Source organism: Eubalaena glacialis, chromosome 9 (genome assembly GCF_028564815.1).
Source record: "Eubalaena glacialis isolate mEubGla1 chromosome 9, mEubGla1.1.hap2.+ XY, whole genome shotgun sequence".
NCBI lineage: Eukaryota > Metazoa > Chordata > Mammalia > Artiodactyla > Balaenidae > Eubalaena > Eubalaena glacialis.
In genome coordinates, this window is record NC_083724.1 from 14138113 (window position 1) to 14155633 (window position 17521).

The 17521-nt window shown below is 50.6% G+C and overlaps 1 protein-coding gene across 2 annotated transcripts in view; it reads left to right on the top strand.

The window, feature by feature from the left end:
* GGTA1 (glycoprotein alpha-galactosyltransferase 1 (inactive)) overlaps positions 1-17521 on the top strand; it is a 64138-nt gene that overhangs the window by 24633 nt on the left and 21984 nt on the right. For both annotated transcript variants that reach the window (XM_061199990.1, XM_061199991.1), the window contains exon 2: positions 9133-9248. In XM_061199990.1, coding sequence (XP_061055973.1) covers positions 9133-9248 — 116 coding nt within the window. The remainder of the gene's footprint in view (positions 1-9132; positions 9249-17521) is intronic.

The following is a 17521-nucleotide window of genomic DNA, read 5'->3' on the forward strand; positions in this document are numbered from 1 at the left end:
CGTGAGCCCCCAGAGCTGGCATGCGATGCAGAGTCCGAGACACCAGCCCCACCTTTTCATCTGATTGGGGAGGGGGGTGGGAACCAGCGAGGCACACACAGAGAGTTGCTCAGAGTTGGAGGCACAGCGGGGGACAGGACCTCTGTCTGTTCCCACCCCTCGTTTGCCTGGCAATCCCACTCCTTGGGATTCTCAGGCAGCAGCATCCTTGCCCGGGGAGCACGACCCTCCCTCCACAGCCTTCCCTCTTCCGGGGGCAAGTGAGGCCAGAGGCAGCCAGAGGAGTGTCAGCGGGTGGAGTTGAGCTGAGAATTCAGATGGGGCTAATCCCAGCATTCTTTTTTTTTTTAACATCTTTATTGGAGCTTAATTGCTTTACAATGGTGTGTTAGTTTCTGCTGTATAACAAAGTGAATCAGCTATACATATACATACATCCCCACATCACCTCCCTCTTGCGCCTCCCTCCCACCCTCCCTATCCCACCCCCTAGGTGGTCACAAAGCACCGAGCTGATCTCCCTGTGCCATGCGGCTGCTTCCCACTAGCTATCTGTTTTACATTTGGTAGTGTATGTAAGTCCACGCCACTCTCTCACTTCCAGCATTGTCGACAACTTTTGCGCCTGGCTCTCCTCCTGCCTCTCTGCTCTGCCCCTCAGGTTTCAGGGCGGTGTCCATTAAGGATGCCCTGCTCTGTTCTCAATGCTCCCCTCCCTCGGCGCACAGCAGACCTGCCCGCTCTTGCCTGACGCTGGCAGCTCCCAAATCGGGCTCTGCCCAGGCTCTCTGTCTAGGACAACATTACTGAGCTGGCTTCTGCAGGTTCTTCAAACTCAACGCTTCTAGAACAGAACTCACCAGCTCCCCCTCCTCCCAACCCCTCCACTTTATTTTTCAGTCAACCATCCACTCTCCTACTTCCACCAGAAACCTGGGAACCAGCTCGGTTTCCAGATCACCGGCAGGCCTCTTGCAGACAGATTCCTGGGCCACACCCTGGGCATCCTGATTCATTAGGGCTGGGTGGGCCTGAGGCTCTGCATTTCTAACAAGCTCCCAAGTGATGCTGGTGCTGCTGGTTGTTTGATCCACACTTTGATACAAAACGAAAGTAATTTTAAATCCGGGACAGTCTCTCCAAGAAGGTGACAGTGAAGCAAATTTTGAAAGAGAATTTAGTTCCTGTAACCCAAGATCTCAAGATGCCACTTCTTTCTTGTCTTCCAGCTCACCCCATGGCGTCAGGTCTCTACTCTTTCCCCTGGACATTGGCCAGCAGCCTCCTGGCTGGGCCCCCTGGCTGGAGATTTAACTTCTCCCACCCACCCTCACCCTGCAGCCAAGGAATCCTTCTAAAAAGCGAACCATGTAACTCTCTTTGCTTAGAGATTCCCCAGCACCTTCAGGAGGAAATGCAGATTCCTCAGGTACAAGGCGCGGGGTGACAGGATTCTGCACGGCCCTGCAGCTTCTCTGTCCCCCTCCCCCAACCCCACTTCAGCTGCTCTGGATTGGAGCTTGTCAACTTCCCACTTTATCCCCCCACGGTACCAACTCATCTATCCTGTCTTCTCACTTTTTTAAAGTCATTAATTAATTAATTAATTAATTTTTATTTTTGGCCGCGTTGGGTCTTCGTTGCTGCGCGCGGGCTTTCTCTAGTTGCGGTGAGCGGGGGCTACTCTTCGTTGTGGTGCGCGGGCTACTCTTCGTTGCGGTGCGCGGGCTTCTCCTTGCGGTGGCTTCTCTTGTTGCAGAGCACGGGCTCTAGGCGCGCGAGCTTCAGTAGTTGTGGCTCGTGGGCTCTAGAGCGCAGGCTCAGTAGTTGTGGCGCACGGGCTTAGTTGCTCCACGGCATGTGGGATCTTCCCGGACCAGGGCTCGAACCCGTGTCCCCTGCATTGGCAGGCGGATTCTTAACCACTGCGCCACCAGGGAAGTCCCCTGTCTCCTCACTTTTTGCACAAGGGGAAGCACCTTCTGCCTGTCTTGGTGGCATCCCCACCCCCATCCTCCCTGAAGGGATGCTCTTCAGCACCTGTCCTTTCCCTCCTCTGAACCTTCAAACCCTCCTCTCCATGGCTCTGTCTCATCAGGGGTTTCCCACCGTCAGCAGTGTGCTCAGGAGTATTTCCCTTTTTCTCCATGGCTTCTCTAACTGGACCCTCTCTCCAGCCCTTCCCCAGGCAAGTTGCTGGCAAGAGGTCCTTGCACTCAACTGACGTCACTTCCTCGCCTGAGGTTCTCTCCTCGACACTGCAATCTGGTACCTGGCTCCAAGCTTCCATGGGTTTTTGATGCCAGCTGCCCCGGGGGCCCCCTCTTCTTTCACATCCTTCCCCTCCTAGGGTGATCTTATCCACTCACATCTCTATGTTGCCCAGAGCTGAATATTGGCTGACCTGCAGCATCTCTACTGGGCATCCCACAGAGCCTGTCTCAGGGAGGCATTTCTCTTCTTCCTATAATCCTGATCAAATAGAGATGCTCTAAGGATTCCATCCACTTTCCTCTCTCTCAAGACCACCTCCACCTCCCCACCCGCCTCCAACCTTTTGCGTTCAACTCTGTAATTATACGCAGGTGGTTCTGCGAGTGTTTACAGGCTCCCAACCAATAGCTATTTGGATAACTGTCTCTAGTGGGTAGAATTTTGTCTACCAAAAAGATGTGTTCAAGTCCTAACTCCCAGTGCCTATGAATACGAGTTTTTTTGGAAATAGATTCTTTGCAGATGACTCAAGCTAAGATGAGGTCATACTGGATTTGGGTGGGCTCCAATCCAGTGACTGGTGTCCTTATAAGACGAGGGAAACTTGGACACAGACACACACGAACACTGTGTGACGATGTAGAGAGCGTTGGGTTATGCTGTCACAAGGAACGCGCCAAAGGTTGCTGGCAACCACCAGAAGCTAGGAGAGAGGCATGATGGGTTCTCTCTCATGACCTTCAGAAGGAACCAGCTCTGCCAACACCTTGACTTTGGACTTCTGGCCTCCAGAATTGTGAGAGAATAAACTTCTGTTGTGTTAAGCCACCCAGTTTGTGGTACTTTCTTACGGAAGCCCTAGCAAGCCAATATACCATCCATCTGTCCATCCGTCCACCGATCCTCAGGACCGCCTCTGTACTGGACCCTGTGTGAGGACCACCAGGGACCTTGAGTTAAAGTCGATCTCCCTGCTGCCCTTGAGAGCTTGCACGTGGAGGGCGAGATGGACACTTGCTCAGCAACCTGTGCTCCAAGCAGGCCGCACAAGGGCAGTGGGAATTTGGGAGAGAGAATCAGCTCCCGCCGGGAAGCAGATCTCGGAGGAGGTGGCGGTGAGCTCTGAAAGCTGCACATTCATCAGCCAGGTTTGCAGAGCAAGTGAGAACAGGCCCTTCACAGCCACCGAGCCCATGTGGGTCCCCGCCAAGGAGCCATAGGGATCCTGGGAAAGTTCTGCTTCAGCTTGGTCAGCGCCCACATGGGGTGTAAGGCCCAGATGGGGAAAAGAATGTGCCTGGAGCCACATGGCCTGTGGAAGCAGGTCATTGGATTTAGAAAGCACTTTCTTGGGCTTTCTTTTATCTGGTTGTATTATTAGTCTTGACTTCAATTTTTAAAACATTTTCTTCACTGCAATCCACCCCCTTCCACAGGCTCTTTGGAAAGAAATGCTTCTGGGGCTGGGCTGGGCTGGGCTGAGTGGGGCAGGCCTGCCTATCCTCCTTATCTGCACAGTTGCTTGAGTCCTCACGCCGGCCTTGCAGTGAGCCAGGGTGGGAGAAAGTTCTCTGTGGCTCTGCCAGACCCGGAGTCCCCTCTCTCAAAAAGCTGGTTTCCCCTCTCTTTGCTTGGCTGAGTTTCTCTGTTTCGGGGCCAGAATTGTGCCCCATTTCCTCTTTTCTTTCACCGGTGTGTTTGGGGCCTCCTTTGGGAGGGTTCAGTGGGGCTCCTGAGTGGCTTGGAGGTTCTGTGGCATCCTGGCCCCTGCCTCCAAAAGCCAAAGCTGGTTCGTTCATAAGATGACCCCACAGGACCTCCTGGGGGGACCGGGCCTGAGCAGAAGAGGATTTACAAATCCTGAAGGGCGGGGCTGCCTGCCAGCCTGTCTTTAGTGAGAAGGAAGAGAGGGGTGAGGGCCGGTGCAGACAGACATGCCAGGTCCCTGGGAGGCAGGAGAAGCCCACCTGAAAAGGTCCAGTCACATCACCTCCTCCATGAAAGCTTCTGAGATTCCCCTGGTCAGATTTCTATAGGAGCCCGATTCACAGCTGCACCCCCAGATTCAGTCTCAGGCAGGGCAGAGTGGAATTGGGAGGGACCCTCCACTCCACAGATGAGAAAACGGAGGCACAGAGAAGGGAACTGGACATGCCTGCATCACACAGGCTGGTGATAACGGAGCAGGGGTTCAAATAGTACTTTTAGTTTCTGGTACAAAACGATTTCCCTTAAAAAAGGAGTCATCTGTGGCCAATATATCACATTCCGTAATCAGAGAAGTGCTGTTTAGGTGCAGTTATTTTTCTCTTATTATTATTATTTTTTTATTTTTGGCCGCACTGGGCAGCTTGCGGGATCTTAGTTCCCCGACCAGGGATCGAACACGGGCCCCCTGTAGTGGAAGCGCAGAGTTCTAACCACTGGCCCACCAGGGACTTCCCAATTTTTTTTTCTCTTTTTAAAATCTGATTTCGATCTGATTTGGGCAGAAGTTCCCCAGTTTACCACAGACCCCATCACTCCCTCTTGCATTATACCTGGTCAAATTCACACAATTCTGCTGCCCGCCTGGCTCCTGGCTTTCACTCAGCATTCATTCAACATATATCTATTGAGCATCTAATAGGTGCCAGGTACTGTTCCAGGTACCGGGAAAACCCAGAAGTGACCAAGATGGAAGACAAGCACCCCCCGCCCCCCAGTAGCACTTGGGTTCCAGTGGCATTTGGTTCACAGCCCCTGCCTTCTTCTACATCCATTAGCATCCCCAGTTTGGTCTGGCTTCACCACCGTCGGGGGTATAAGAGGTTAAGGTGGGATAGAATCATGGAAAAACCCTAAACTTGTCTTCCATTCCAGGGTTAATGACTCAGACCATACACTTCTGTAAGGTTCTTACTTTATCTTCAGTTCCCTTCCTTATAACTTGGGACTGTACTCTTCACCCTACTTACCCTCCTAGAGTTGTGTAAAAGTATATGGGTCGTTGTAGACAGCAGTGGGCTCTAAAGAGGGCATGATTGTGACCTTGAGGGACGCTGAGCTTCTCACCTGTTCAGGAAGCAGTTCTGCTCTGAGGCGGGGCACTGGCCTACTGGCTTCAAGCCTCTCTCCATTCAGGGAAGGGTGAGAATTTCTAGGGGAGTCGAGGGCACCCCCGGGCACCCACCGCCCAATTGTGATAAGAACAATCAGGTGCCTCTTCTTCACCTCCATCTGGGGCCATCAGCCTGAGGAAGCGGTGAGAGGAACCAAGGGAGGGTAGAGGGGGAGGGGAGACTCCTCGGTTGGGGAAATCCAGCCACCTGTAATGGGGGCTCAAGCCCAGGCTGTCATCAGAACCCAGTCCTTGCTGCTCGGTGGGAGCTCCTCATACCTTCCAAGCTGTCAGCAAAGCCAGCATCTTCCTTCTCTAGAAAGAGTCTGACCTACAGCATGAAGAACCAAGGTTAGCCCCAGGGAGGGACTTCCTGGTACAAGGGGTGTGGCTGAGGCTCAGGATGGAAGCTTGTGGAAGCAAGGGGAGCGCTCCAGCATGGCTTTGGTGGAGTCTATCCTGGAGTTAGGTGGGATGGAGGCACATCTCAAGAAGGTTTGCTATGTGTTGCTTGGAAAGAGTCATCATGATTTCATTTTTCCAGCTCTTCTCAAGGAAATAGACTTAGAGGTGCAAACTCTCCTGAGTGCAGTTATTTACTGCATGGGCTTTCGCCAAGATCATTTCAGCACTGATGCTCACAGGTGTGTGGCAATACTTAATGGTAATGGAAACATTGGCCGGAACCTCTCCTTCCCCATGGTTCCCCAAGCTGGAGGAATACATGATCAAAATTTTTATTTCATACACCAATGTAAAACCGAGGGAACGGCAACCTTGGATTAATTGAACACTAGAGACTATCAGTGATTGAGAACCTCAAGCACTTTTCAAGGAGTATCTCCTTAATTCTTGCAATAATGGGTAATATGTATCTCTATACCCTTACCATGTGCCAGCTACCATACAAGTACTATTATCCCCATTTTATAGCTGTAGAAACAGAGACACAGAGAAGTTAAGTAAATTGCCCAGGATTGCACAGCATACGGGGCAGAGCCAGGACTCAAACCCAGGCAGCCTGGGCCCAGAGTCCAAATTCAGAACCACCGTGCTCTAAGCTCCTCGCCTACCCTGAGAGGTGGGGATTATGATTATCCCCAACACAGAGAAGAGGAAACCAACCAAATTGCTCCATCACTCACGAGCAACAGCGAGAATGTCTTTTATAACTGCCCTGAACATATTCAGGATTCAGCAAACAGTGGCAGCCTGAAACTCCTGTGTCTGTAGCATTCTTTGCCAAAAACACTTAATCCCCACACTTCCACGGAGGTAAGCAGGGTGGGAATCTGATCCTTCGTGATTCCGGCCGGAAGGGGTCTGGGATGTGAAGCCAGGGCACCTCCACACCTGGGCTACAGTTACCTTGGCTGCAGCTCTGAGGCTGTGCGATCCTCTAACTCGGGGTGGCAGACGGACAGGCGCTGAATGCTGGCTGTCATCTGACAGGCCCGTGGACTGTTAGGGCTGGAAGGGACCTTGGTGACCATCGAGTGATGAGATTAGTCAGCCTGGCTGGGATGCCAGGCTCTTAACCTGGACAGCCTCTGGCCTCCTTTGATCAGCAGGACAGCATGGCCTGAGGCTCCCTTGCTCCAGTTCCCCGCCTCTCAATTAAAAACTGACCACAAGTATGTGCTCCCTTGTTTTGAGAGTCTGTGCTTCAGGGAAGGAGGAATTTCATGTTGGATCCTCTGGAAGTTGAATTTTCTGCCTTCCAGGTTTGCATGCTCTGCCGAGCTGTGGTTAACCAACCTGGACCTTCTGATTCCACTAACCTGTAGCGTGTCCCCCGGGGGCAGCTCAGGAGGAAGGGTAGCATCAGACCCACCAGCTGGTGACCTCGAGCAAGTCACAGAGGCTCTCAGAGCCTCCCTCCCTTCCCTGACCACTGGGTGGGTGAGCCTGAGGATTCACTGAGATAAAGGAGAGAGGCTGCTTTGTAAACTGTAAAATGGAAGACCCATGTGATCGGTGCTTGCTTGTTGAAAGGACCAGTTTATCTTAGCGCAGCTCCTTAGCCTCCAAATGCTGTCCTCTTTCCCTTCCCTGTTGACCACAGTACAGATGCCTGGATCATTTAATGCAACAGATCTTCCCTGAGCCCATAGTGAGGTGCTCCGTGGTGCTTGGTATTGGGGTGTCCACCCCAAGTGAAGGAAAAAAGCAGGGTCTATCCGTGACCCTGTGTCCTGAGAGCCAGAGTCAGGGAAAGACAGAATGCCCCAGAGAATGCAGTTTCCAGCAGGAGGGTTTCTGTTCACTTTTGCTCTTAACATACACACAGAGAAGGCACATTTGTGATGAATTTTCACAAAGTGGACACACCTGTGTAACCACTACCTGGCTCAAGAAACAACATGGAACTCCCCCGGGGCCCCTTCCCAGTCTCTACCACCCCCCTCTCTGACTTCTAGCACCACAGGTTGGTTTTGCCTATTTTTGAACGTTCAATGAATGGAATCATCCAGGCCTTCTTTCGCTCAGTGAGAAAGAAGTGTGTGTGAGATTCATCCTGCTGATGTCAGGGGCTGTAGCTGGTTACTTCTCGCTGATGTACGTGGACTCCCACGCTCGATCACACCCGATCTGTCTGATGGTGGGCCTTGGGGTCGTTGCCAGTTTTTGGTGCACTGTGAACGTCCCAGTCCGTGTCTCTGGGTGAGCTTATGTGTACTTTCTTTGGGGTATAGACCTGGGTGGAATAACTGGGTTGTAAGATGTGGCTGGTTTAGCTGTAGTAGATGCCGGCAGGAAGGATTTAAGTAAGTAGTTAAGCAGGACTTCCAGACCCTGAAGATTGACCCTGTGGTTGACTAGCTCATGCCCCCAGCGGAGGGGCCCGTGAAATCTCCTCTGGAGAACAAGAGGAAGAGGCTGAATTAGGCATCCCTTGGAGGCTGGGGGGCAGTCCTTGGCCCCTTTCTGTCTGGTTTTGGTCCCCTCTCCTTGGTCTGTCTGGGGTTTCCAGTCTGTACTCCCAAGGAGGTGTCCAGGGCCACTTGGGAGGGATGGGTAGGGGGGCTTTAAGCTTCATTTCCCTGCATCAGCCACAGCTCCCTGTGTCCTCTGTTTCAAATAGGGGTTCTGAGAATGACTTCATGTGCTTTCTTTTTTAAAGCTTTTGCTGTTTCAACATTTGAAAATCCACCGCTGTGAGGTCCCTTCCAGCTGGGAAGTTCTATTTTGGGAGCAGGAGGTGGGTGTGGGAAGGGTTAAGCATTATTCAGCCAAAGAGCAGGGTTGGGCCTCAGTGACCTTTTAAAGTTCTTATAGCTCGGCTTGCAATGCGGGCGATCTCAGAACATTCTATAAAAATAGCGCTCAAACAAAACAACTTCCGAAGCCTAAAGGATGTGGATGAGAGGCTCGATGTGGAGGAATGTTTAGGTAGCATTTCAACAGGAGTCTTGAGGACTCTCTCCTTCAGGCACCCCTCTCCATTTTTTTTCCTTCCTTTTTAATTCTCCATCGGCTGTTCCTGGTAGCTGTCACTTGGGGTTGTTTGGGTTCGGAACGGTTCTCATTTTCGCCCAGGAGCGGGTGACGCAGGTGGCCTGTACGTCTCTCCCAAGGGTGGTGGCCTTCCCTCCTGCAACACCAGCCCTAGTTTGGACCTGTAGTTTCGCTTGGTGAGGGAGGCCGGGCCGTTCCCGGGCCCAGAGAGGAACGTCTCTGCCTTGGCATGCAGCTCTGAGTCAACAGGCCTGATAAACGGCCCACTTCCCAGGGCCAGCAAGGAACAAAGCCCTGACTGCTGCTGCGGGATCCGTCTGCCCCCCTCTTCCTGAAACAGCTGTTTATTCTTTTGACAGGAGTTGGAACGGAGCACCTTCCCTTCCTCCCAGCCCGGCCTCCTTCTGCAGAACGGAGCTCAATAGAACTTCGTTGTTTTGCCTTTTACTCTGGGGGGAGAGAAGCAGACGATGAGGTACGTGACATGTTGAAATGATTTACCTCTGCCTTGTCGGGGTCACTGGGGGTTTTGTGAGCCGGCTGCGGTGTGGATGCCCCTGGGGGAGGAACCCCGCTCTCCCCCTAACTGCTCACTGGTCCCCTCGGTAGTTCTAGAAGAAGATAGCATCCTCCTCTCCCCGGCGTCGGATCAAGAAGTGGGTGCTGGCGGGATGCTGGTCCAGTCCCTGTTAGTTTGCTGCCCCTGGCAGGACCTCACAGGGCGTGGCTGCAGCCTGGGGTTTTCTGTGCAGGACTCAAAGTGCCATGGCAGGGGCAGGAGGGCGAGTCTCGGGGCCCAGGACCTGCGTTGCGGGTGGATGCAGGGCAGTGCTGACCCTTCATTTACCTCCCCTTATTTCTCTTGGAAAAACTCTTACACACTGATTTCGGGGCCAGGCAGCAAGGAAAAGCTGGCTGGATCCAGGCTTCAGATTTCCTGAAGGGGATTCAAGAAAGGGCACTACAAGACGTCCCTCCGAGAACAGGTTATTCCATCTGTGATGGCTGGAGCGACAGCTAGTTGTATATTTAGTCTGAAGCTTGTCTCTTATTTTCCTCCGTCTGTGTTTACTTTGACCCTTATAATGAAAAACTTAACTGGAAACAGCCCTCCATGCACTTTTTTTCCCCCACGAATTATAACATGTTTCTTCCAACAGGGAGCATTTCCCCGTAATGCCCACCAATTTAGAGAGGTTTTAGGATAAAGCAGCATTCTCCCTCCTCAACGCCAGCACCAGCCCCCTGCCAAGAGCTGGGCCTGGGAGGCAGAGGGTCTGCTTTTCAAACACACCACCCACCTTGTGGGTGAGCCCAGTGATCTCAGCCTTTGCTGAAGCTCAGTTTCCTCAGCTAAAAGCCGCTGCGCTGACCAGGATGAGGGATGAACAGGATGGGGTGAGTGCGGAAGGCTCCCACACCAGGCACACAGGAGGCACCTGGAAATGGCAGAGGAGTTGAGCCAATGCTCACCAGCTGGTCCAAGGAGAAGCTAGCCCCTCAGTGAGTCTAGCCTGTGATTAGCTGGGTTTGGGTCAATTGCTAAGTGGTAATCGTGAAAGGCAAAATGAGAGGATGTCGCAAAGAGACATGGGTGGTTAGTCCATGGGTAAGCCTGCATGTTTACTGAGAACAAAAGAGTTAAAAGGGTGGGCACTGGAGGCCAACTCTCTGGACCTGAATCCTGGCTCCACCACTTTATGCTGTGTGGCACTGGGCAAGTCACTTAACCTTTCTGAGCCTCCATTTTCATATCCGTAAAATGAGTGTAATACTAGAGTGACTTCACAGGGTTGTTGTGAGGCTTACCTGAGAGATTGCTGGTAAAGCATTTAGCCCGGGGCCTGGCCTGGTTCAGTTGGGGGGCATCCAAATGTTGCAGGGCCAGAAGCTTATTCAATTTTCAGGGTCCAGTTTAAGAAAAAGAATGCAAAGTTGCAAATATAATATTAGGGTGGAAGTGAATGCAGTCATCCCTCGGTATCCACAGGGGATTGGTTCCAGGACCTCACAGATACCAAAATCTGAAGATGCTCAAGTCCCTTACATAAAACGGCATAGTATTTGCATATAACCTACACACATCCTCCTGTTTACTTTAAATCACCTGGAGATCACTTACAATACCGAGTATGATGTAAATGCTATGTAAATAGTTGCATGTACGCAGCAAATTCAAGTTTTGCTTTTTGGAACTTTCTGGAATTTTTTGTTTTTTAACATTTTCGATCCGTGGCTAGTTGAATCCGTGGATGTGAAACCCATGGTTATGGAAAACTATTTAGTATGTGAGGAGACATCCCAACAAATAACAAAAACTGACAAATACTCTACATAGGACAAAATCCAGAAAACATCCTAATAAAATATGAAAGTAATATAAAAATGATTAGTATTACTCAGCTGTCTGATGCACCTGTCATATTTTGGCTGCATACTCCTGGATTGCCTCTTTGTCTGCTGATTTTGTAGTATCATTTTTAATAGAGACAAAAGGAAGACAAATCAGTTTTGCCTCTAGCATGGTTAGTCAATGGTTGCTTTTTATAACTGCGAGTTTAGAAGTTTCTTTCAGCTTTACAACTTGTTATCGGTGATGCCACGGCTGTGAATCTTTTGCCAGTTTCCTGCTCAGGCGGCTCCAGCCAGATCTCTGAAGAAGTCAGCTCTTCGATCCTGGATGGCGGGACGGGGGTGTGGGTACCAGGTGGCTGTGAGGTCTGGATCACCGGGACCCCTGAGCAGGGAGCAGAGCAGCAGCTAGTTCACCTCCTTCTCTTGTGGATCAAAGTGGGAGGCTCCTGGGAGCTCAGCAAGGCCTACCTGGGGCAGGTTGTTACTGGGACCCAGGTAGGTCTGCAGGGAGTGGGGTCAGTATTCAGGCCCCACCTGCAGCCCTGGGACAGGCACCCAGGCTGGAGCGATTCCCCCAGGCAGGAGCAGCGCCTCGCCTCGGGGCAGCATCTGGGCCTTCCCCACTCTCCACCCCAGTGGGAGAGCAGGCCCAGTCTTGCCGGGGGTCCTGACTCAGAGGTTTCATAAGCTTCTGGATCAGTTGCCCTGTGGGCTCAACATGAGTTGGTTGGCCATCCTCTCTCTTGATCATCACTTCCAGGAATCTGCGGGCCATTGCAGCAAGACGAGCTCCATGTGGCTGAGTGAACTTGTCCTCATAAAATGAGACTTCCAGCCCTGTGGCTGATTTCTCATCCAGGTCCTAGGTCAATCAGGAAAGCCTGTCATGGAAAGTTAAGTCCACAGGACTTGTTTCAAGGATGGGGAGACTGAGGCCAGAGGAACCCGTGACCCTGGTTCACAAAGCCGCTCTGTGTGGGAGCTGGGGTGACGTTTGAGCCTCCCCTTCCTTCCCTGCCCATGGCGAGCCACGGGGACAAAGGCGATGCGCAGCGGGACCCTGAGCTGGGGGACGGTGGGGAGCCGAGCTACTGTCACAGCAGTCACAGCGTGGCGTGGAGGGCTCTCGCTTGACTCTTCTGTGTGGTGCTGCCCCGGAGGGCTAAGACTCCTCTCAGAGGGAACCACAGCTTTGCCCTCAGAGCCACGCATTTCTGAATCTCTCCCCTAAAAAAGCATCATCCTTGTTACCGCTGCCATTTGTGGAGCATTTACTGACCACCAGGCACAATGTGCTGTGGAAACATGTCTCCTTTTGTGCTTTCAAGAACCCTAGAGGAGGGTGTTTGAAGTTCCATTTCGTCTGTGCAAATAGAGGCTCAGAGCCAGAGAACTTGCCCGGGGTTGTGCATATAGGGCTGCACATTCTTAGTGCCAGCCTAATTTCTGCCTGGAATGCTGGATCTAAATGTTACAATGGAGGATGTGGAAGATTAAAGATAGGAGTTTTGCGCAGGGTGACTAATACCCAGTCAGCTCCTGAGCCCTCTCCCCACCCCCTTAGCTGCTTTGTTTTGTTTGCAACACTTGTGGGTTCCAGGGGCAGGGGGAAGAATCACGGGCAGAGAGGAAGATTCTTCAGCCTGCAGGAAGGTTTGGTTTCCTCTGCCGCTGCTGTTCCCATTCTCTCCCAAGATAATGGCTTTTCCAGGGCTTCTGAGTGCTCTGTGATTCAGCTGAGATGCTCACCTTTTCCCCTGACATGGGATGGAGAAAACAAGGGCCACTAGAATTCCTTTCAGAGAGGAATTCTGTTTGGAAGGAATACCTTGACTTAGATCAGTTGGGATGAGACTATGAGATTCTCTGAAGTCGTGGGCGTGTGTATCATTCTGTGTGGAAGAATTAATTTATGGGCCACATGGAAACGTCTGACACTCCAGGCAAACAGAAGCGGAAAAGGAGGCGGGGGGAGGGGGCGAGGACGGCGGGGGAACGCCAGGCTTACAGCGTGACCCTGCCTTGCGAAATGCACCCCGGTTTTTAGCACAGTCTGCACCTGTTCCAGGAGTGGGGACGGTTTCCTGTGGAAACCGTTGCAGGGACTGAGTTCTGGGAGTGGCCCAGGAGCAGCCCGTGTCGGTGGTGGGATGGATTCAGAGGGAAATCGCAAACACCATGGCAAGAGGGCCTGGGAGATGCTGGGAGGGCTCAGGTGGAACTGGGCCTGGCTGGGCTCACATGATCCTCTGAGGGGTGGGGTCCAGGTGACTCAGCTAGTTACACTCGCCCATATAAGGCAGGGTGTTAGTACTCCGTAGGTCCTAATTCTGTGCTCAACCCCTTGAATGGGATATTTGGAAGCAACCCCAACTTTTCTACTTGGTGGGTAAGATAGTCAACCACGAATCTTCAGAATGACACAGTTTTGAAAATTCTGAGAGACAAACACATCAGCGAAGGGCTTTTAGGCCGCATTGGCTGCCAAATGCCTCATTTTATCCAGAGAGAAAAATAAAAATGTTTTAAAAGACCCGCTGGCCACCCTGCCAACCCTTCTGTCCCCAGAGACTTGGGTTCCAGATTCCAGGAAGCGTGTATACACCCATTTCCAGTGCTTTGCTAAAGGATGTGAGATTGGCTCATTTACACAGCTTCCAACTGTAGGTTTCCAACAAGAGTGATGCTTGGCCACAGCAAAAAGTAAGCAGATTCAAGTCATTTATAGAGTCCAGAAAGAAATGGGCTTCAAGAGTTGCCTCTGAGGCTAATTTCTGAAATTAAAAAATCAAACAGCTGCATTTGGAGAGGGGATTAGGGGGTGTGTCTGATTTTATATCAGGCTCTCAATGTTCTCTACCATGAGAGCTTGTGCGTTTCTCCATTTAATGTTTCTTACACCAGGAGAAAATTTGCCTTTGATCCTCAGCAGGTGGGGTTGATAAAGCTTCGGATGGCCTGGGCTTGATCAAAGAAAATCAAAGTCGCCTGGCATTGCCAAGGAACTCTTAATCAGGCTGCAGCACAGAACAGATGGATAAATCTTTATAGAGTCCCTAATTTGCATCAGTTTGCACTTTATTGTTTAACATGTTCTTATTCCAAAACCCTATTCTCTTCTCTCGAATATGTTTTGAGCTCTTGCTAACTACCAGGCACTGTGCTATCTTCATTGGATCCTCCCAACAGCCTGTTTTATGGATACCAGTAATAAGAACTAGCATTTTTTGATCATTTATATGGTGCCAGGCACAATGCTAAATATTTTATGGATGCCAACTCTTACAGTCATCATTTTTAACCCCATTTTAAAGACGAGGAAACCCATCTAACGTGATCCATTACAGGTCCACCATCCCTTTTCTGAATCCCTAGGGCCAGATATGTTGGAACTCAGAATTTTTTAGATGCAGAGTATTTATCCTATTATGTAATGCTCCCAGTGCAGCAGCAGCAAGCACATAACAAAATACATCAATATTTATGCAAAGAAACATTTAAACCGTCTCACTAAGTGGCATAAAGATTATAAATAGCCTCGTGTCAGTTAGGGCCTGGATGCCAATTGAATTATAAACAGGCTTTTGGTTTTCAGAACTTGGAGTTGGGTGAGGGTCTGAAAAGATGCTTACATGTTCGGAGTCACCCATTTTCATGTGTCTCAAATCCCCGCCTCATTCCCAAGCTCCTGTGTTCTATCACCAGCCACACTTCTCTGGGAGTGAAGACAGTGGCAGAGAGAGATGGCCACAGTCTCGATCCAGATCTGTTTGCTTCCAAACCCAGGCCTTTCCTTGCACTCAATGCTAATGCTGTTGACATAGAAATCAAGTGGCTTTTTCCAGCAGCAGGGCCGAGTTGCATGCAGCCCTCTGCATTTCGTAACTTTGCTGTGGGCCCGGGCTGTCTGTGCCAGCTCACGACGTATTCACAGGGAAGAAGCTTGAGACCGAGGTTTCCCTGTGACCCAGCAGACTCATCTTCTCACGGTCTCTGGAACACCACCAATCACAGTTGTATCTGAATGCTGGAGGTTGAGTTATGACTTTGAGTTCAGCCCTGGCTTTTCCATTTCCAAACAGAACGCACCTTCTAAGCAAGAAGGAATAGAGTGTCATGGCTGATCCCATACTTTTTCGTCTTTAACTGGATTTACTAATAAAGGTGATGGAGCATGTGAGATCCAAGCCGGGAATCATCTCAGAACGCTCTTTGAAAAGAATTGGAGAATAACCTGTCCCCTGAAAGGACACATCTCAGTGCCATTCTCATTTTATTTCATGCACTCACCAGACATTTATTGACAGCCCCCTCTGCTGTCTGTGGGGCACTGGGGATTCAGGGTTGAATAAGAAGACATCCTTCCTGGGACTTGCCTGACAGTCCAGTGTTTAAGATTCTATGCTTCCAATGCAGGGGACATGGGTTCCATCCCTGGTCAGGGAACTAAGATCCCACATGCCATGTGGTGTGGCCAAAAAAAAAAAAAAAGAAGAAGAAGACATCCTTTCGGCCCTCAGGAAGCTCAAACAAATGATTAGGGGAGACAGAGCCAAATGTGGACGTTACCACATGAGCCGCATCCCAAGGTGATGTGTACAGCAACGTAAATAAAGTGATGGGGGAGCTGGAGGAGAGAAAGGGGGCTTCGCTGGTGGTCAGGGTGGAGGTGGGAAGTGGCTTCACAAAGGCGATAACATTGGCTCCCACGTGTCCACTCCTGTGTTTTCTCCACCTCCCGGTCCTCTCCTTCTCGCCCCCTCCTCTATCCTACCTCTAAGTGTCGGCATCTTCAAGCTTCAGCCCAGGGCCCTCCTTCCTTCTTTTCTCTCTACATTCTCTCCTTGGTAATCGAATTCATTCCCTTCACGTTAAATACTGTCCTGGGTCCGTGGACAGCTCCTCCAGCGCCACGGCCCGCCCACATCTCTCCCATGAACTTCAGACTCGGAAGTCCACTTGCCTACTCGTCTCCATTCAGGTGTTCACACACGCCTCGAAATACACACATCCAAAAGGCAATTCATGATCCTTATCCGCAAGCCCGTTCCTCCTCCAACCCATCTGAGGAAATGCTACAACCCACCTGCTTAAGCAGAAACCTTGTTTCTTCCCTCATCCCTGATGACTAAATTACCAGCCAAATCCTATCAATTCTGTCTCCAAAGTATATTTTGAATGAAGCCACCCTTTGAGCCAGGCCACCTCCTCTTTGTGGCCATTAAAGTAGTCTGCTCTTGTCCTTTTATCCGTTCTGCATACCCTGCACCCAGATGGGTCTCTCTGAATGAAGTTGGATGAAGTGATTCTTCAGCTTCAGATGCTTTGGTGGGTCCCCACCCACTTTCCATGCCTTTCCAGGCTCTGACTGCCCCTGTCCACCCTCTGACTGCCTCCTACCACCACCCCCGCCCTCGTTCCAGCCGCTCAGGTGGGACAACTTCACTATTTTTTTCTTGTCCAGGTTTTTTGCTTCTGTTTTATTCCAAACACAAGAAGCTTTTTCTTGGTCAGCCTGGTATAGATGCTGTTTCCGAAATATTCTCACCCTTTCTCATGGCACTTTTCATCCTTTTCTATCCTATCTTCATCCCGTGGGAAGCTTTAAAATCACCTCCCCAGTGAAGCCTTCCCCGACTACCCAAATTAAGGTACTTCCCAAACCGTTATTCCCCACCCATCACCCCTTCCCCCTGCAATCACAATTTCATGCAGCAATCAAGAAATATTTATATACCTACTGTGTGTCGATTGTGTGGGTGTGGTGGAGAAAAGCTGGCTGGGAAGTGGTTGAGTCTAGATTGTAAAGGGCCAGGGTGTTTTCCCCTCTGAGGATGGGCATATAGGCAGTATATCAAGGGCAGCAGAGCTCCAGAATGGATGGTTCCCCAAAATCACATGCCAAGAGGTGGGGCGATCTGAGTCAGAGGCAGCTGGCATCCATGGGAAACATTAGCTAGACCCTCACTCTAGAAAAATGGTACGGATGAACTTATTTGCAAAGCAGAAATAGAGCCACAGATGTAGGGAATAAACTTATGGTTACCAAGGGGGGAACGGGGGATGGGATGAAGTGGGAGATTGGGATTGACATATATACACGACTATGTATAAAATAGATAACTAATGAGAACCTACTATATAGCACAGGGAACTCTACTCAATGCTCTGTGGTGACCTAAATGGGAAGGAAATCCAAAAAAGAGGGGATATATGTATACATATAACTGATTCACTTTGCTGTACAGCAGAAACTAACACATCATTGTAAAGCAACTATCCTACAATAAAAATAAGTAAGTAAATAAATAAATAAATAAACAAACCCCCCACTCTCCCACGTCCATGGTGAACCTTGTGATCAATAAGGATACTTTCCCTCTGAGCCTCAAA